General features: G+C 39.0%; 1 protein-coding gene across 1 annotated transcript; it reads right to left on the reverse strand.

Annotated features, from left to right (window-relative positions):
- Positions 1-315: 315 nt before the first annotated feature.
- ZC3H12B (zinc finger CCCH-type containing 12B) lies at positions 316-21791 on the reverse strand. The gene is made up of 6 exons (XM_058032989.1): positions 21533-21791; positions 9356-10121; positions 7947-8086; positions 6991-7225; positions 6797-6903; positions 316-6244 (listed from the first exon to the last, which is right to left on the reverse strand). Exons 2-6 carry the CDS (start codon positions 9955-9957, stop codon positions 4824-4826), a joined length of 2505 nt encoding a protein of 834 aa, XP_057888972.1. The 5' UTR covers positions 9958-10121; positions 21533-21791; the 3' UTR covers positions 316-4823.
- Positions 21792-21799: the final 8 nt, after the last annotated feature.

Genomic DNA, 21799 nt, shown 5'->3' on the forward strand with positions numbered 1-21799 from the left:
CATAACAGTTCAAATAAGGATGTGCTGGCACATACTGTGCCATCTGCAACATTTTTTTACTCATTGGAGAAAGTGCATTTGGTAGGTAAAATCATGTGCTGCTACATCTACTACTACAAGACCTTGATCAGCTGTAGTTACTGCTTTGTGTAACTGCCATTACCCCACCCAAAGTATTTGGGAGTTTTTCAGTCAATCAGCTAAAAAAACCCCAAGAAATAACTTGGACAGACTGCAACAGTTGTTTTGAGCAAAAAAGCTTTTTGGGGGTCTTGTCTAAAGAGGGTTGAAAAATAAAAAGCTAAAAACAAATAATCCAATGGCTCTCAGTTTTATTAAATAAGCAAAAATTTTTATATATATAAACTATAACATATTTCATATTATTAAATAATTGTGCAAAACATTTACATAGAGCAGGAGGGGAACAGGTGATAGCCTATACTTCTTTTAGATTCTTGCAATTCTTTTAATACATTTACAAACTTTAAATACAGACCAAAATGAGCAATATTGTATAATGACTCTTGAAAGGCTAACCAAACACTGGCATAAGAATAATTTATGTGATGGTGCAATTGTATTTTTCCAGTTGAAATATTGCAGGGAATACACTTAATGAGGGCTCTGTCACACAAACAAGCAATAGGTACATCAGGAGTGTGAAAGCTGAATGCTCACCAGAGAGGTAACTGGGACAGATGCTTCAGGTAAACTTTTGGCAAGTCAAGATCAAGTAATACTTCAACTTTGGAACAAAGTTTCACAGAAATGTTGCACGTTCCTTCCCCTTAGTGTGGAGTTATAAAAATTACAATAATCCAATGTTCCTGTTTGTGGATTGATATAGATCAGGTATGCATACAGGTCATCAAATATTTTTAATTTTATTATTTTAACAAAATGCCAAAATGCATAATTTGGGACAAACTGGCATTAGAAGTATGTAGGGGAAAACTCACCTACTTAGATGTTTTTGGTTTTGTTTTTTTTTTTTTCAATGAAGCTCCTTCTGCTTGTTCTAAGCAACCATACTCCACACCTATTTTTAACTTTACAGCTAAAGCATTTTTACAAAAGCTAAACAGACTCATGCTAGTAAATAAATTACATGCTGCAGCAACTAGAGCAGTGCCCACTTACCACTACAGAGATTTAAGAATACCACATACTGGTTTAACATCCATTTTCACTCATTTTGTCATTAAGACTTACATTATATTTGGGTCAACCAAAAAAACCCAAAGAGATTTATAAAATTTTACAACAATTAAACAGTAATGTTTAATTCTACAAATGAATAAAGCCAACTACTGCAGCTCAATATGACAACAACAGGACTAACAGCAGTGAAATCATGTACAATTTACTATATTACTGACATGTAATTCTTACAAAAAACATGAAATAATTTAGACTGACATCCCATAAAGCATTTGGTTTTTGATTGATGAATTTAAAGTTACACACTTTTAAGTGACAAATTATGTGAAAGTAATATAGCTGAAGATGAAAGAGAAGTAAATCAGAACTCCCAGAGAATGCTCTGGCCCCAGTAAAGCACTAAAATCTACTGCTCAACTCTTATCAACTGCAGTAGTCCATGATTTTACCTTCACACTTTTTCCCCCCTCATCTAGAATTGTTTTTTCATGGATTTTATTAAAATATAGTTTCTAGAACTGTTCTTTTACAGTTTTAAAAACATTTAAATACCATGCTCTAAAAAAGAGCATTTATACAAAGTCTTATATTTACAATATAGACAGTTATGATCAGGTGTTAATAAGATCAACTCTTCCATGTAAGAAGAAATCCAAGCTTATGCGCTAAAGATTAATGAACGTGTCAGTGTCCTGAACTGTCTTGTAAACATAGCTGAAAACAGGTGTGGATGACCAAATTATCACTTAAAGTAGTTGATCAGGAAAGACTACATCACATAGAAAAGTTGCATTACCTCTAAGGAGGACTAAACAAGCACAAAATTTGCAGGTTATTTCCACAAGGCTGCACTGCCAATTCTGTAACTATGCATGAGAGATGCCAATAGCTTCTCAGAATAAGACAATTTGCCTCTGAAGTGCCTTAGGGAAATAGTATGCTGGGTTTGTGTTCTCACAGCATTCCCAATGTTTAAAAAGGAATTCTTCCATCAGTAAAACAAAGGTTAGTGAAAATTAAAATGACTGGACAGATCCAACAAAAATGGATATCTCCATAAGCCACCCAGTGCTTCATACAGGAATCTTTGTTGAGTTTTCCACATTAGAAAACATCAAAATCACCTACTGATCCTCTCTTAAAATAGCTTATCTTTATAAATGGAGAAAAATGGAACAAACATTTTTCTGCATACAAATATTTAATTCCATGCAAGATGGAAAACATGAGTGCACAATAAACTTCATCTCATACCTAAATAATTTATAAATTAATTGGTTAGAATAAAATAGGGTCTATAGCAATTACTGTTACATTTTAAACACATGCAGATGAGTTAACAGCAACATTTTTACATAAAGTTTAGTGCAAGAATGTATCTGCTTAATAAATAGACTGAAGATACCTATGTAATGCTTTGAGGTGTACACGCAGTATTTGTGCACATAATAACCTGGTTCTCAAAAGTTGTCCCTGTTTGTCTATAAACTACAAGTGCCCATTTTAAATAAAAAAATCCATAATTATTCATGGGCTACTTCCCTGTGACACATGGTGTCACAAACGTTGTGGTGAAAATGTAATACTGAAGTTAATCTAGAGATTATTTTTTTTTATACACAGTTTTTATACAATCAAGAAAAAGAGATACAATTTGTATCAACAAACAAAAGGTCATTTCTGGTTATTTGAGGCATTGCTCTCAGCTGCTTATATCATGCAAGAGAAGAGAATAAGAATTAATTGCAAATTAAAAATATGAAATGTTTTTGAAAACCGGTCAAGAGTTAAATCTGTTTTCCCCCAGCTGTTATAAGTGTCTGAATCATTTTCCCCACTAACAGAGAGAATAACCAACTAATTGAAACTTAAGTTATTTGTAAGTACAGGATCATTTTCAAATTACTTCATTTCAGATACATAATGACATAGTCATTATATACATCACCTGTACCAACACAAGAAAATTTATCCTGTGTGAAATGATACAGTTATCAAATGTCAGTAAATTAACTGTAGTTGCACCCATAATTGTGGTTTCTTGTTGGTTCATTTGGTGGGTTTTTTTAATATGACAGGAACCTATTTTGCATGTGATAAAGAGCCCACAAGATTTTCTGAATCAAACCAACCACTACAGTAACACAAGTGGAGGAAATGATAAACTTTGTTTCTCAGACAAACAGATAACTAGAAAGCAGCATGCAAGCCATTATCAAAACACCAGAAACAACCCTGACTGCAGCCTCACGTTCTGTGTGTTTCACAGTAAGAAACATTTAGGCAGTGTCACACCTTCTCATGAAGAAACAAAAGGCCATAAACCAGGCCTTCTCAACTTTCATGAAAAAAACTACAGTAGAAGTCAACAAGTCCTAGCTCGAGACATGTCGAGTTAGTCATGGTTCAAAATGTTGAAATATACAGTGGATTCAAAAAAGGGCGTACAGTCAGTGCAGCTTAAAAAAACCAATAAACGCCTCTTTTGGAGACATTTAGCTACAAAGGTTCCCACCCTGAGCAAGATACCAGTTGCGCAAACAATGCCACACAAAATTAGCTCACCTGTTGAAACAGGAACTCTAAAAGCCTTCACGAGGCAAATGCACACCTTAGCGTGGATGTGAAGAGCAAAAACCAGGACAGCTCTGCCACAAACCCAAACTGGAGCATCTCTTTGCAAGCAGCAGCCTTCCCCCTCCACCCTTTCTGAAGATGATCTTGTACAGCCACCTTGAATGTCAGGCTCACTCAAACACCTTCCTCGCTCCCAGAGGAAGGGCTGCAGTTACTGATGAACTTCCATGTTAACATCCAGTTTTTGCTGCTTCAAGTTGAGTAATCCAGTTTACATAATACTGACAATTTATTTTCAGCTTGTCTAGTTATTTGGGCCAGCAGCTGCTTACTGCACATTTGAGAGGAGATTCTGGAGAGAAGCTACAGTTAAAGTTTCAGTTTACTGAATGGCACTCATGCCTTTACATTCTTTAATGTTTTGGTCCTAATTTAATAAAGTATTTGGCTTCTGTTGGATTGAGCCAACATATTGAACAATGTAATAATAGTTATTCAAACTCTTGAGGGACAGATCTGAAATTTAAGTATCAACAACTAAGCTGATATTGAAAACCTGAAATCAGTTTTTCCTTTTATAAACAATTTTAATTTTTAAATTTAGCAAATTTACTTTTTCTTCACTACTTAAGATGCCACTAGGCAGTGTCAAATGACAAAGCTGAAACCCTAAAAGTCATCTTGGTGTGTATAGAGCATACTTTTAGAGGCCGATTAGGTATTTATAAGCAAATTGTAAGTGTACACTAATACATGCAATATAATTGCTAACACTAATTTTGTAGTAACAGCTTTGAGACACTGATTGTGACATTATAGTTCTTAGTGAGCTATCCATGCAGCAAGGTATGCATTTCCTATAAAATACTATTAAAAATCCCTATATTTTAAAATCTTAAAATTTGCAATACAATCAACTTTTATATAGTGCCTCAGCATATATATGATTGCTACTGTGTACAGAACTTTATACTATCTTAGTAGAAAATATTTACAATAGATTAGCCTCTTCCTTCATGTAAGTTTTCCTCTGGGTCCTATGTGCTGTACAGGTTCAATTATCCAAAAGAGGCTGTACTGCTCTAACGCCCTGTTCTTAATTTGGCAACAATCATAGCTGCCAGCTGTTGTGCATCTGTCATGTGGGGATTCTTCTCCATCACAGAAAGGACAACACTTGGAGGGAAAATATTGCAGAGGTTCTTGTATGTTTGATACTGATGTTCTGGGATGATGTGAGGTTCCCTTGGCTCACCACATATCCCAATCCAGGGATTTCTCCAGAGCTGTTCCATCTTCTCAGGCATGCTTCTAACCATGACAGGTTCATAACATGGCTGCATGAGGTTGTTACTCAGTGGGTAGGAGTGGTAGGTGTAGGAGTCTGATGCACAGGGCAGTGGGTCCCAGCTGGCGTGCTGCTCCCGACACAGAGGTGGCCGTCTCTGCCTCGTGGGGTTACTCTCATAAAGCCGAGAGTCAGAAATGCTGTCCATTCTGGTCATCACCAAGGCACGGCTTGGTTGTGCAGTTGATGGATGAACGTTTTGAGGCACAGGGTATTCTCCTGGACAACTGGACCGTGCTCCAACAACTGGATGCTGGGCATGTAGGCCTAAGTGGGAAACTGACTGTTTGCGAAGGGATTGCTTAGGCTCTTCGGGTCCGTAACTCTGACCTCTATTTAAGGCTTCATGGTAACCATGAGGGAAAGGCTGAAGACGATTTTTCGATGGCAGTCTGTGGCTCTTCACATTGTCTTCTGGACTGGCATCTGCTACACCCAGATACAAGTCATTGTAAGAGGAATAAGAATCATTACTTGTATGGCTTAAGCAATTGTCAGGACAGGGGCTTGAGTTTCTAGAATACATCCCCTGGTCCATATCAGCCCCGTAATAATCTGAGTTACGGATACTACTTATGCTTAAGTTGGAGAAATCACTGAGTAAGGAGTAATAGCCATGGTCCCCCAGCGACTCATATTTGGGATACTGGTCAATATAGCTAACTGAGGTGCCATGGCTATTGGTGACTAGTATAGGAGGATATTGCACACTGGACATATGTTCCAGTGAGGATTTCTGATGTACGAACTGTGAGGAACCTGGCACCGGACTGCTTGCAGAACGAGTATTTAATGCACCAGCTGCATGGCTTTTTGGTGGAGGGAGCGTTGGTACACTTAATGCAGAAACCAGAGACGGGACAGAGCTGGCCTCGGACTTCCGGGCTGCTGATAACTTTTCCTCAGGCTCCACAGCTACTGACCTAATGCTTGGATCTGACTGACGTTTTGGGGCAATGCGTTTCACTTCAGAACTGATTTCTCCTTTGGAGCTGGATGGCCCTGTGCCACATTTGGCCAAGGCTCCCTCACTCATAGTTTTCACAGCAGATAATTTGGCACTTATTCGAAGCTCATCCGCTACTGACCTTTGAGGCTGGTTTGCACGTTCTGGGTGGTAATATTTACATTTGTGCCCATAGGTGCACTTTTTACCTGAAAGAAAAGGGTTTTCAGGTTAAATAAATCAAAAACTCATTCATACCACCAGTTGCTATCTTTTTTCTTTACATCTTTCACCACTTGGGAAAAGTAGTATTTCTATATTAAAACTCTAAGGATAATGATGTATTTTTTATATATACAGGCAGTCACAGACTCTGCTATCTGCATCCATGTCTATCTGCATCAAAGGCAAGACACACAATTTTTTTTCCTACTGACTTATGATTTCAATCATGACAACATACACACAGTGCTATAAAAACAAATCAGCTTTAACACAGTTTTATAAATTACAAATCTCCTCCCTTAAATACAAACCAGAATAAAATAGCAAAAAGCTGTATTATGCACAAGGTGTATCTCGTAATCCTCAATTTTCTGCTACACTGTTTTTATAAATATGTGCATGAGGGGTATAAAAGCAACATTGTGCTTGGATGGAAACATGAAAAGTAGTACATTTTGTTCTGATAATGACAAGATGTTGATTGCTAGCTTCACCTACCTTTAAATGCAACAAATCAATCTGACTTGGGCACTTACCATAAGGACACGGTTGTTTCTTATGTTCAGGAATAACTGGCCTTTTTCTTAAGAAATTTTCAAGGCTTGGACCATGACGTCCTAAAGGATCATCTGGAGGCATAAATCTAAGGGAAAAGAAATTAAACATGACCAGTTTTTCCTGAGAATGCTGAGCTAGCAAATTCATTTACTATTGAAGAAAAACCCCATACTTGTCATTCACAAAAGAATACATTAGCAGCCGCTCCTCTATGAACTTCTTCCACTCTGGCTTTTCATTCTGAAGATCCCGATAGTTATCATTGGACACAATGATGCCATCTGAGTCAAAGGCAAGTTTTACTATGAATCGATCATCATAGCAAACCACTCTTCTTCCCTGAACTCTTCGAGATGGGGTGAAAACAAGAATTTTTTCTTTCTCCAATTTACGCAAGATTTCTTGATCTGTAAAATAATTTTAGTTGAGCAGTTTTTAAAAACTTATTAAAAGAAAGAAATGCAACCTTTGCATTATGAAAATTCTTGCCTTTTTTGTCTGACAAAGTATCTTGCAGTTATATTCATACACAGCCCTCGTTATGATTAAAAACCACCTAGATGTGGATTTAATTTCTGAGGTTTCAAAGCACTGAGTAAATATTCAATATGTGAACTTCATAACCACTCTGTAGCCATGTACCTTTACTCAGTCGTCTTGAACACGTCAGAAATTCAGGTGTTATTGTGTTACTGTATTACTGTATTACAATAGCCTAGAGTAGAATGCAAGGATTTTCTATAGGTAAAAACACATGCTGCCTTTTCAGTGTTCAAGATAACCCTACTAACTGAGTCCCTGGCCTGTTAATACTTATTTCATGCTCACCCAGCAAATAAGATTCAGTTCCTGTATGCTCAACATTTGTGAATGGGAAAAATTCAACTGCTGCTTCTCAAAAGTGTTGAAACCACCCAATAATGTTACAAAACCCACATCATTGTTAACACATGCAGATATTTAAATGCTTGTTTCCCAACCAATGAAACTGTTGTGTTTTCAAACAAACAGTTGAGTGCAACATCACCATCACCACACCCACAGCCCAGTACTGGGACCCATCAGAAACATGACAATATTTTTTTTTTCCCTTTTTAACCAAGGGGTCAAAGAAAATCTTGGTGTTACCTGTAATTGGTGCATCAGGTCGAGACTGTTCTTTTCTCCATGCAGGTACAAACACAGTGATATCTTTATGTCCTTTTTCCAGAAACCAATCAACAGCTAGTTGAATTCCCCGGCAGGAAAATCCTTCTTTGTTCCCATGGCTGAAGAACATGCAAGTTTTAGAAACAGCAAGGACAAAAGTTACATTTGGTTTTGGTTTTTGTTGTGGTGGTTTGGTTGCTTTTTTCTTCTAAAGCTGCCATGGTCAAAGGACATAAGGAAAACAAAGTCTGTAAAGTTTTATTAGGCCACCTTGCATAATTGGAAAAAGACAACTGTACTGAGGTATTCAGGCATCAGATTACAACAACCATGCTATTTAAAAGTCTATAAATTATGCAATTTTACTATCCCCAGAGCAAAAGCAAGTAAACAGGAAGTTTTCAATTTTTTTTTCATTTTATTAGCTTACCTAATGAAAAATATCACTTTCCCCGACAAACTGAGTTCACCTTAAGTAGCACCATAAAATGCTACCACAAGAAGAGGAATGAACAATGCTGATTGCCATGGGTGATAAGTGCTTTTAAATATAAACTATTTTCCTCTGATACTAAATATTCTTCATTTTTATTAGAACTTCTTAGAGGAAAGAAGTTATTGTGTAAAAGTTGTTTAAGTCCCGTCCCAATCAAAAATTTGTTTTCTGAAACTCAAAGGAGTTTCTAAAACAGCATACAACTCCCTCATAAAAAAATCACACTTACTCAATGATAAGCAATGGCTAGCTGAACTCTGTATTCTACAGACATGTTCAAAAGTGGTATGGGACAGGTATCTCTTGGGTTAGTGTTGACTGAAGCAGCCAAGTGTACATAGAATATCCTGAGTCACAAGGGGCAAGCAGCACAGCCATGCTGGTCAGCAGGTTTAGCTCATGTGTTATCTCTGTTCTGACACAGCTGAATTGCTCTGAATACTGATCAGGCTCAATCATCAAGAGCTCAAATACCATGAGCTCAAATTCACTGCATTTCATTACCATCCACTGCATGTCACTTTGGAAAGAACCAAGATTTCCTACTGTACTTGGTTACTTTCCTTTAATGTCCAGAAACAATTTTCAGTATTGTTCAAGGACTTCAAAATACTAAACCCACCCACACAAAAGCACACTACAAATAGATTGCTTGAACAAAAGACTTGAGGTGAGAACTTGGATTTAAAATGAGGGCAGGGGAACTGGAATATGGATTACGTATAAAGGAGTAACAGCATAATTAAAAGCCTTGACTAAAGAGTCCATAAAATAGATGCATTATCAGTGTAATAGTCTACATGACTTAAAATGACTTTGCCATCAGTAAAAAGTATTTTTTAAAATATTTTAGTGATTTATTATTTTCAAATATTGTGCCAGGGACACCCACCTCATAGCAACATTGCTTCCATCAATGACAATTGGCCTCAAGTTATCACTGTTATCCACCACTTCATCTTCCAGTGACAATTCAGGGCTTGTTATTTCCTTTGGGCAAGGGCCTCTTGACACCAGAGTACCAGTGGTACTGCTGGCAGTGCTTTGTCCCTCTGATTCACTTTTGTTGCCAAGTCTCACAAGCTCTGCTAGAACATCATTGATGAGCGCATCCGCTCCCAACTTATTCAGTACAGCCTGGATCTGATCTCCTGCATACCCAAGCTTTAAAGCAAAATCCATTTTAGCTTGGTATTCCTTGTCCAAATTTGTTTTGCATTCATCTAGCTTCAAGTCTTGTGTGATACTGCTCTGTGAAAAGCTTGGGCGATCCAGGCATGGGGACCGGCAGAGCGGCCGATGCGGTTTGGTGGAAACCTCCTTTTCTCTCCACTGAGCACTGCCTCTGAAGTATGGTTGCTCAGGCTCACTTTCTGAGCTCGTCCATTCCTCAGATTCAGCACTGCATTCTCCCACATCTTGCTCCACATTTCTGTCTTCTCTGGAGTGCCTCTTCTCCATTTTCAGCTTCCCTACCATAGACCAGGCCGTCATCACGTTCAGCTTCCAGCCAGAGCGCTCAGTTCTCGTTCATTTCCAAAGCCACCTGGAATTCATGCCCAATTGCATCATGTTGGCCAATTAAAAGTTTACACAAGGCTGGAGCTAATCTGCCTTGCTTACTATATTCTGGCATAAGCAACACCAACATGAAGTTCCTTAAAAAGAAAGAAAAAAAAATTAAAATTAGGTTTTGATCAATTCTGCAAAATATTCAACTACAATGATTTTGTTTATAAGTCAGTAGATGTCCCCAGTCATTCACATTTCTATGTAAACTGATTATAATAAAGCATATAATTACACTGTCTGTGTAATCACAAATAAGACTCTCTTTCCCTCCCTCAGTTACTCTACCCACAAAAAAAGGACAATTCCCACACAATAAACATAGAACTGGAATGGATTATCTCAGTAATATTTAAAGATAATAACCCAGAAAAGGGTGAGCCACCATTTTCACTAGAAACGTGTCTTCTACTGCAAGAACAGCCTGTCTACACTAGGAACAACTGTGCAGTGTTCCAGTATGCATAAAATTTAACACAAACCATTTCAGCCTCCTTCAGTAAGGATTTACTATCAGAACTAACAAGTTTACCTAGCAAAAGTGTCTTCTGGAAAACAAACCAGACATTTAAAAAAATAACACAAGCCACAAAAGAAAATCAAAAGCATCACCAGCGTGCATATAAGTCAAAGCTTATTCATTTTTTCATATCCTTTTGGTTTTCGGTAACAAGATGCAGAAAATCACAGCACCTAATACATCACTTACAGAATCAGAGAACAGCCTCTTCACCATTTGTGAGAGGCCATCCCTAATTCCTCTGGGACAATTTACAGGTGTTTCCCTGCTGCTTCCTGGAGTGCAGGTGTTTCCTGGCTCCTCTCTGACACTCAGAAGCACATCTCTTCCCCTGATGAATCTAGTTCAAAGCTCTGCTAGTAAGTCTTAGAAAAGTTTCTTTCTTGACTGTTTCCCTACATTAAATGGTGGAGTTCTGTTGTCTATGGGAATATTTCAAAGAACAACAGGTCTAGAAGAGTGATAAAATTTGATAAGCAACACCATAAAAAAGTCAAAGGATCTCTGAGACAGGTCTATATTGGCCTAACCAACCCCCTAAAATTGTCTCAAAGTGAAACTGAGATTACTAACCTGCAAAACCTTTATATAGTAATATATAATAACTATAAACAGGCAAAGCAGTAACATTCTACCAGACTGCACTTTAATTTATGCAAACAGAAATGCACACACACACAGACAGCTGCTCAAAAGCCTTATTTCCTTAGGAAAATGCTAATCACTCATACCTAAAAAAAAAAAACAAAACTAAAAGGTCAAGTTTTGAGTCAATCAACATAATTTTTTAAAAAAGAATAACCATACTTTTTCATGATCCTGGAGGACTTCTTCCAACTTAAAGAATTCTGTGGTAGTTTAAGTCCTTTATGCCATATGAAATAAAAACACAATTGCATTTGAATGGAAATTCCAATCTTGACTAATTAGGTTTAAGTTAGACTTAAAAAACATCTGTTCTTTCATGCTATTTATTCAAATAGTATCCCTCTAAATACTTAGGTATTATTTTTACAGTATTCTCTTTTCATTCCAAGTGATTTTTCTCTCAGATACCACTAATGGCAGTATATTTACAACCCAAGTACTTGCCAACTTAGATGTATTAATAGCTTGACCTGGAATGGATTTTAATTAGGTCTTATACATAACCTTGTACCTTGCCAACATTAAAAAAAAAGGATATAAAAAATTATTATAAAAGAAGGGTAAAATACAAGGTTATCAGCACACTGTACCTACAGCTTACAAAATATTGCAATGAAGGAATGCTGTACAATACATGTGGCAAGACTAATTTTTTTTCAAATTATTGAGACTGTACTGCTTTGGCACTGGACAAAGAACAACATGATTCTGTTCATCCAAGTTTAAAGAGCTCCATTCTTCTTTGCCAGTTGTCATCTCTCTAAGCACAATGTCACAAGAATTTGGCTTTTGTTAAACTTATCATCTTGAAACCTCCATTCTCTCCCTGACCCTCACAACGCCTTTGGTGCCTCCCCAGACTGTCCAAGCCATGTGCAATCACAGAACAGTTTTTCCTTGCATCCCCACTGTGTCCCACACTCCCTCTGTCTGTGAGATGGCCCAGGCAGCCCCAGGCTCAGGGTGATGGGAGTCACCTTGACCAGCACAATTACATTCCCCCCAAAGACGGCCAAACATGAACACACACTTAAAGGAAAGCAAGCTATTACAAATATCTAATTTAAAGCTATTCCAGAAATACAGACACTGCAGCTTTAAAATTGTAATTCTCATGATGCTCGCTGCTAAGCAACCAACCAAGTTTCCTTCCTAAACACCTCTTTCAGCACAGTCACGAGCAACTAGTAGAACTGATAATGTGATTCAGAAAAAAGAGTCAGACAAAGTCATGTCTATTTTGTTCATAAGGCCCAAACTGAAAGCATGTCTTCAACTTTGATGGTATTAAAACAGAAAAAAAAATATCTGCACGGTAATAAAGTACTGTAATATAAACGAACACTTGCAAATTATTCAACAATCACTATTCAAATGACAATTACTATTTCGAGCTGGTCTAGAAATACTCTATTCAAAGCCTGTTCATTTTGGCAGGACCAACAGAAATTCAGGTAAAACAATGGACTGAACAGCTTCTTCTGGTCCCTTATGGCACTGCCTTTACCCGGACTGCCGGGTAAAGTGACGGCCCCGTGACGGACGGAGGAGAAGAGCGGCTCTGACAGAGCCCAGGTGGCTCTGCCATTGCCCCGGTAATGCCCAGGAGATAAAAGCGGCTCTGACAGAGCCCAGGTGACTCTGCCATTGCCCCGGTAATGCCCAGGAGATGGGAGTGGCCCCGGTAAGCGGCCCGGGGCCGGGGCTGCCTCTATTGCCGCTCCCCTGCTCGGGTGCGGGGCAGCCACGGCCCGGCTCGGCCCCTGCTCCGGGAACCGGGAGCCTCACCCTCCTGGGCCGCACCGAGCCGGGGAAAAGGCAGAGTTGAGTCCCTCGAGGAAACTAAAGTCACCTTTCTAGGCAGGAATGACTCCATGGCAGTTTGCACAATAACGAGTTTTGTTTGAGAGCCGAGGGCCGCCGTGAGCGGGGGTGCCCGCACCGCGCGCCTGTCCCGGGCCGCGGGCAGCGAGCGCTCGGTCTGTGCCACAAGCACTCAAAAGGGAAACACACATGTAAACTGATTATAACAAAACAAATGAATTGCTCTGAATACTGAGCAGGCTCAGTCATTAAGAGCTCAAATACTATAAATTCACTGCATTTCATTACCATCCACTGCATGTCACTATAGAAAGAACCAAGTTGTCCTACCCTACTTGGTTACTTTCCTTTTCCTGTCCAAAGAAAAATAAGTTGTTTTTCAGGCTCCCTCAAACCAGGCTATAAGTAAGCAGAGTCCTGTGTTAACCAATACCTTAGAATGGAAACAGCCAAGATAGTGTTAGTGCCTATGAAATGAGAACCTTTCTTAAAACCTTTAAAATATGAATTAGAAAAACACTGGGTGATTTATCAGTTTCTATTTGCCAAAGGAATACTTTAATTTTAAGATGCTTAAAATGAATACATGTTCAAATAGTTCTTGTACTTTTTAATCTAATAAATTAGACATGGTCTAAAGAAAGATCTGAGCTCAGATCCACAGTCACTTAAACATTTAGAGACATGTACAGTAGCATTCACAGAATATGTGCTAAGTCAAGCAGCATTTTTAACAGAAGTGTTAAAATGGCAGATCAGGCTTTTCAGTCCCTTGATAAATTAGAGCCACATAAATGACAGCATTTTGATTCAGTTTAATGGATTTTTTTTTTCTTATCTTGCTATGCAATGTCAGTCTCAACACATTCCTGGGAAGTCTCAACACTGTCATTTTGATGAACAGAGAAACCCTAAATTTACACAAATCAAAGGCCTAATACTGTATAGTCTTTTATCAAGTGAAACTCAGTGCAATGTCAAGAAAAATATTTTACTTTTTCTACCTATTATGGCTCCTCTGAAATAAAACACTAATATACATTAAATCTAAAGTATTAGCTATTTACACCAGCAGTGAACATCCTGCCCTTAAAATTAATATTGAAACATCAATTGAAAAATAGCCTGCTAACTATGATTAGTAATAAATTTTATTTAGAAGCTTCCTATTTTCTGAGTCAATTCAGATAAAGTATTTTAAAAGAAAAACAAACTTGCCATTTCTGTTTCTCCATCTGTCTCTCCCCCTCCCTTAACCATCTTTGGAGAAGAACAATAAGGAATGTGACTTAGCACTCCTCTATTACAGAGGCAAAGGACAAAGGAAAATTTTCAGTGTTGACTCACCAGTTAAGGTAAATGTAATTGTTACCACCACCCAACCCTGAAGGGGATGTTCTTCCTTGACAAATGCTGATGGAACACTTGTAATAGTAGGAAAAGTTCAGTTGTGCAGAGAGGGCTGAATTTCAGGAATTCATGCACCAGAATATATAGAACTGGGAATTATTTCAGAAATACCACTAGGCTTTAGCTTTCTGATCTACAATCTATATTGTAGTTCTTGTCTACACTGAACAGTGATGGAAAAACCCCATCCTAAACACACACAAATAAATACAGATAGATATATACATATATACATATACATGTAAATTCTAATTCTGTCAGTGTATCACTCAATAAATTTCATGGATCAGTTCAGAAAAGTGAAATAGAGCTCTTGCTTCCCAAATGCTGCAAAAACTTAAAAGTTTGGTAGTTATCCTTCCTCACCAAGCTCTAGCACACTGTTCCTGAAATCCTTTTATCATGGCTGGCTCAGTTTAACAAAGTTATGAATGTGGTTTGAGAACAATGGAAATGCAGGGTACTGCAAATGAAAGTAAATAAATAAAATGAATAAAGTAAGCCCCTGAGTTAGCAGAGCAAACATTTTTAAACATCATGAGAATATAATTGAGTGGGTATGAAAAACTAGATCCATGAAATCATGCCATGGACTTCACCAAAACACATTATTAACTAGAACCTGCTTGTTCCTGACTCTCCCTGGAGTATGAAGAAGCTGATGGACTCATCATGACAGCTGGAAAATGGATTGGGTGGGAATTTTTTGAGGGAGGAATTAGTTTGTTTCTTAAACACAGATCAAGTTTACAGTGCACCTCATAAAATTAATTACAGCTGTGCAAAAGGGAACAACATCTTGCAACATATAGGCAAGAAAGAACCATCATGACAGACAAAAACATATAAGCATTGTCATGTAAAAAAGTAATTGTGCAAGTGCCACCCTAAGGACCTAAGTTTCACACTTTCCTTTTCAACACTGCTGAATGCAAGTTACTGGTGTCTGGCTGGATTACTGAACAGGAATCAGGGAGTGACAGTATCCTTCAGCAATGACAAGACAAGCTGAATTAGATTCAAGAGCCTGTCCTTCCTTCCCCAACTGTGAAAAGTAATAAGCACAACTCTGCCTTTTAATGGTCTTTTTATTTCAGGAAAATTAGATTAAATACTGCATTTCTAGTGATCACGACTTTAAAAAAATCCAACCCAAAAACCTTAAGAAGAACATCCCATATCTGCAACTGAGTTGCTATACGTTTCAAATTTAGATTTAATTTATTTTTTGGCTGACCTTGATGAAAACTTCCTCATTCAGATTAGCAGAAATTGTACTGAGTTACTATGTTATTGCTCAACTTCGCAATAACATGCAAGAAACTAAATAGAAAAGCAGAGCACTTGGCTGCATCAGAAAAAAACCTCATAGAAGGTGCTCAAAACTTCATTTTACTTTTCTAGCTCTGCTCAAACTGTAGATTTGTACATCACAAACACTAGGTGTTTGTCCTGCAAGACTGACAACAATATGACTAAACATTTGTGGCACCTTTTATAAAGGGTTCAGAAATTAACCTAGAGAACTTTTGGAAAATGCCAGGAACAGAAAAACATAAACCTACCAACAGACACCAGGGAAATGAGAACAAGTATTTTGATTAGCTCTAAGTTGGAGAAATCATGGCTATTTCTGAAAACCCAAAATAAAATATATGAAATACTAGGGTCACAGTAGATATGGAACATTAAATAAAGCAATGTTTTCTTTGCTGTGCAAATATGTGATTAATCCTTTGGCCCAAATCTACAGCTTTTACTAAATCTAAACTTGCCAAGAAGTCATTTTGTTTTCATGACTACACAATTTAACTCAAACCACAAGACAGAAACAACACCATAGAATAGAGAACTTGGTGGGAAAGTATCCATTTTTACTGCACTCTTAGCATATTGTGAAGTTTTGTTAAACTGAAAAGTTATTCTAAAAAACGACAGCAATATCTCAATGTTTGAGGCACTTCCAATTTACTTCAGGAAATACTTTCAGTGATCACTGATTTATGTATTGGAATATACATAAAAGCAAGCTGGGTCTAGCATATCACATAGAGAAGCTGAAATTGCTTGTGAAGGAGTCAACAGGGGAAGTTCAGGTTGGATGTTAGGAGGAAGTTCTTCCCCTGAGGGTGGTTGGGCACAGGAACAGGCTCCCAGTGCAGTGGGCATGGTGCCAAGCCTCAGAGCTCATGGTGGGGTTCCTGGGTGAAGGGCCAGGAGCTGGACTTTGATGTCCTCACAGCTTCCTTCCAACTCAGGATATTCTATAATTCTGTGAATTATAAATCAAGAGAGAACTGAAGAGAAATGCAAAAGTAGTATAACATTTAAGCACCTTGCCTCAAACTTCATTGATTTTGTCATACTCATAAGTATGAATTCAAAAGGACAGGATAGACATAGCTGGAATTCTAAACAGAGGAAACAGCATTTTAGTTCTTTCTTAAATTACATGATTCCTGTTTGGAGTTAACCCAACCTAGAAAGAACAGGTAGTGCTGAGCACAAAACAAGTATAAAGTACAGGCTTTCTGAAGGGAAGAAAATGGAGTATTTCTTTTGTATTAGGTATTTAATCATTATTTCCTAAGGCAGAAAAAAAAAAAAGCAAATAATTATACAGTAAACACAGACTTAAAAATAGGTGTTCTAACAATTATATATAGTACCTTTTCCCCACCAATTTTCTCTTTCCAATAATCTTAAGGAGCTACAGCTAGCATTATTGCCACTCAAAAGATCTGCTGTCCCTACTAAGGCAATGTTTACACTTCAGCAGACAACATGACATAAAATGAGAGCAGACATGTAACTCCTAAAGCTTATTTGTGGGCAGTTCCTTTAAACTGAGATGATTTATTTGGATCTGTGACCAAAGGAATACACTAGTTCTCCTATTCCACATTCTGATAGGAGGCCATTTGGTACTACCTACTCTGCAGATATAAATGACTCATTATTGCTCTGTGAAGGGAAAAAAAAAGTTGTGATTGCAGCTAAGTCAAAGACACATCAAGGATGTGATGCATCTTAACTTATACCAATTCAATTTGTAATTGAATATTTAGAATACTACTCTGGCACACTAAACCAAATGCTCCTTTAACCAAAATTCTCATCCAAAAGCAGCCTCTGAGAAACCTGAAAAACAAAGGGTGCTGTTTCTAAAGAACTCAATATACTGGATGGACCCTCACATGCTGTGCCATCCAGGAGGCAGGACGGACTCACCTGTTAGGATAGAAGCTTTCTGATAAACTGAAAAAATCACTTTATAAACTACCAAAAAAAAAAAAAAAGTCTGAAGCTGTTGTGGTGTGATGAAGCAGAGAAAGACGCCTCACCCAGTAAGTATCAAACAGCACCTTTATGGAAAGCAGCAAGAGGAGCTTGAAGGCATCTTGTGGCTTTATATTTTCACTCCAGTTCCCTTGCTTTTGCAAAAACAAAGTCAGTACACATCTAATTAAGTCTGCAATAAGGATGGTGTTGGACTAAGTGATCTCCTGAAGGAGGTCCAACACAAACAAACTCTTTTTCACTAAGATTCCTTTATTCATATGATAGCAACACTGCTCATTTCCAAGGTGAAGAAGCTGGAAAGCCATCATCAAGGAGACAAGCCAAAAGCCAACCGTTCTGTTTTGAAAATTAAAATGGCAAATCCCTATGCTCCAGCAAATTCATCACTCCCTTTCTAAAGGGAGATCTACCCATGGACAAGACTTGAGGGAGGAAGGTTTTCTGGTGTGATGGATTATTTTGTTTTAGGGGTGGAGTTTTTGTTTGTATTTTAAATCAATGTATTTAAACTTAGGAATCAGAAAAGGTAGAGACTTGGCAAAGAGATGGAAACTAGTATTTGATCTTACAAAAAAAGAAAAAGCATTGCCTCAGGGGGGCAATTGCATGTGGTTTTAGGTTGAAATTGTCCGACTTAGTTTTGACTTTATGTGATTTGGCTGATGTGTCTGTGGGCTCAATAAAGGAGTGCATATTTCTTGTGGATATCTTCACTAAAGATAGGAGTCTAAACCTTTGGCTTTAACCTAATGTTCATACTCTGCTCTGTTACAGCATTCAATTAAAACTGGAAGTCGTGTCAGCTAATGAGAGCAGATATTAATCTTGATGAGGGTCTCTCTCCAGATGGAACAAATGCAGAAAGGGGCTCTTAAATTCTGGCTGTGTACCAAACAAACACCTTGGCCAAGGCTGGGATTTGTAAAATGCTTTAGTTCTACTGTACAATGATTTTCTGATGAAATTCCAGAAGAGGCCTACAACAAATGATGTAAAGCCTAGGTTTTATTTTGACATGGTGAATCAATCTGCTTTCTAGCAAGCCATGTCAAAAATAACCCATGAAAGAAAATTACAATAGGTACCTTTACAAGTCAAAGATACTTAGCTGAAGTACTTATTTAAATATAGAACATATATATTTGAGTCAAAATTGCCAGCTAATGAAGATTTTTTTCTTATTATAGCCATGAATAAATTGGTCACCTCAGAAGAATGAAACTACATCTCAGGAGATATTACACTGCTCAGCTCTGCACTTGCAAATGTGTTTCCTAACTCTGAAATATATCTAATGCAATTCTACATGTTGTGGCACCAGACAGCCTGGATCTGTAAAGGTGGTCATGGTATTCTTATTTCCAGGTGAAATATCTGTGATACCATGTACACATCATATAAAATATAGCTTATCAACAAAAAGGGACAGTTCACAGGAAACTAAAACCACCCCACATTAACAGATGGCAAAGCCTTTTAAAAATACCACTATTACGGCTCAAACAAGCTTTTCATTTACAATGTATAAAAATCAGCCTTTTACAATAAAATTACACACACAAAAAGTTGCTATATTAAAAAGTATATAGTTGTCCAGCCATGAAAACATGGCTCTTCAAAGCCCTTTATGCCTAGCAGATTCCTTGATGCAAACAAGGACAGCATTCTCAGGTATGTGTAGCATTACAGCCATTTTTAATTTTTTTTTTTTTCACATTATAAGTTGGACACATCAATATATCAAATTAATTTCAAATGTGGCAACACCTGGGAATTTCTTCAAAATTCATAAATTGATTTTCTTCATCTCTCTGAGCCCTACTTTCATACCTGAACTGAGATGTTGCCTTCCTTATTACCAAAAAGCCCCAGTGCTCCTGCTCTTGATTCAAACAGAATAAAAGTTCAAGTGATAGAAGCAATTTGTTTTACTTCTACTAATTCACACATTTATAGTAGAATTATAAGTGTTCAAGAAAATAACATTTCAGTTGCAAACTGTACAGTGGCAAGGAAAGTCAAAACCAGCAGATGTCTACAATGGAATAATTTGCATTGGAAAAGGTTTCCAGAAAGATCAAAGAACAGAAAATCAGAACTTACCTATCCCTTCATCCATCTTAAACCCTTTTCTTGTCATTCTTTCCAAATAGTGAGTTTGGGTTAGGTTTGGATTTAGCAGTTAAATTTTCTTTTTTAAAATACTTTTTATTGCAATCATTCAAATGAAATTGACTTAGGAAGCTTTATGGATTGCTTCTATTAAAACTTGCTAAACATTAGATTATTTTAGAAGGCAAACAGATCCAGAAAATGTCAACACTGACAGGACTGATATACAGAAAACATGTGACATTGGAGAAGAAATTACATATTCCAAAGGCAGCTAAATTACTCTATATTTGAAGATGACCTTGAAATTTCCACTAACTCATTTTTCCATTAAGAGGCAAAAATAATTTCATCAGTAGCACTAGCCAAATTTGTGAAATATACCTTCCAGTCATACATACCATAGTTCAGTTACAACATTTGGCAAGCAGAAGATACATCTTATCAACAAAGGATCCTTCCTATACAAAAAAGACTACTTGACAGGCTCTTCTATTTCAATAAACAAACATAGAAGGAATAGAAAATCAGATGGACCTGGAATGCTGCATATTCCCAAGCACTCAGAACTAATGATCTGCATAATGGAAGTTCATAAATGACCAGCATTTTAATATGCCTCCTATTCTTACTCCCCATTTATGGCAACACATGCTAATCACTGCAACACACTGCAAGACTAAAACAAAAAAAGTAAAACAATATCAGACGTATTTCAATAAACCCAAATAATTTAGATTCACGCCTATCAGAAGACACAATCTAGCTTTTGCTGCAATTTTACTGTTTTGCTAGCTTGTGAAGTAAACGGCTCCTGTGAAATATAATTTCCAAATTATTTAATAACAATTAGAAAAACAAACAGCTGTGAAAAAAAATAACATTTTCAAATGAACTGATTAAAAAAGTATCTCAAACCTCAAGCATACTGCATGAGTGAGCAGTTCCTTATTCACAGGTGCATTATAAAGCAAAATGGAAGGATGCAAGTGGCAATCATCAGGTATCCTCTACAAAAGTAATTTCCTTATTTCACCACCTTTCTTCCTTAATGCAAGTTTCCTGCATTGTTCTTTTGTTCAGACAGGGAACACCTTCCCAAACAGCGTGCTAACGCAGCCTGTGCAATCTCTCCTTGGTGTTTTCAATGACTAAATGCCGGGGAATTCCCCGGCTCCGTCCCCCGGTGCCCAGGCCGCTCCACCTGCCCTGTTCCGAGCGCGGTGCCGCAGCCTGGGCGAGGATGCTGCCATGGGTCCCAGCCAAGGCCTCGCGTCCCGAGCCCAGCGTGCGGCTGCTGCGGGCCGGGCGGCAGCGACCAAGGGCAGCGGCCCCGCAGCGCGGAGGGACGCGCCACGCCGGCGGCCGCCGCTCCGGTGCGCGAAGGGCGGCAGGGGCGCCCCGGGCAGCGGCGGGAGCGGCCCCGGGCAGCGGCAGGGGCCCCCCCGAGCAGCGGCGCTGCCCGCGCTGCGCCCCCCGCTAGCGGAGCGCGGTCGGACGGCGGCCCAAGGCCGCGCCAAGGCTGCCGCCGGGCCCGGGCCGCGCCCGACGAGCGGCAGGGGGCGCCCCGCAGCCCCGCTCCCCCCGCCGCGCGGACCCCGGGGGAGGGGAGCGCTCCGCCGGGCGCCGCCGCTCCCCCGCTCCGAGCCCCCGCGGCACCCCCGCGCCCGGCCGGGGCCTCACCCGCTGCTGTCGCTATGGACACCGTCCGCGGCTCCCTGCGGGGTCTGGCGGCGAAGAGGTGAAGGACGGCGGGGCTCGGCGCGGCCGCGGCACGGGCCCCACTCCGGCCGCTCCCGCCGCATGGAGGGGGAAGGGCTGGCCGGAGCGAGGGGAGATGAGGGGGCGTGGAGGAGCAGAGCCAGGACGGGACGAGATGGGGAGGGATGGGGGAAGTGCGGGCGCGGAGTTCAGCGCCGACGGGAGCGCGGGGGCCGCTGCCGCCGCCTC

Source organism: Melospiza georgiana, chromosome 12, assembly GCF_028018845.1.
Source record: "Melospiza georgiana isolate bMelGeo1 chromosome 12, bMelGeo1.pri, whole genome shotgun sequence".
Taxonomy (NCBI): Eukaryota; Metazoa; Chordata; class Aves; order Passeriformes; family Passerellidae; genus Melospiza; species Melospiza georgiana.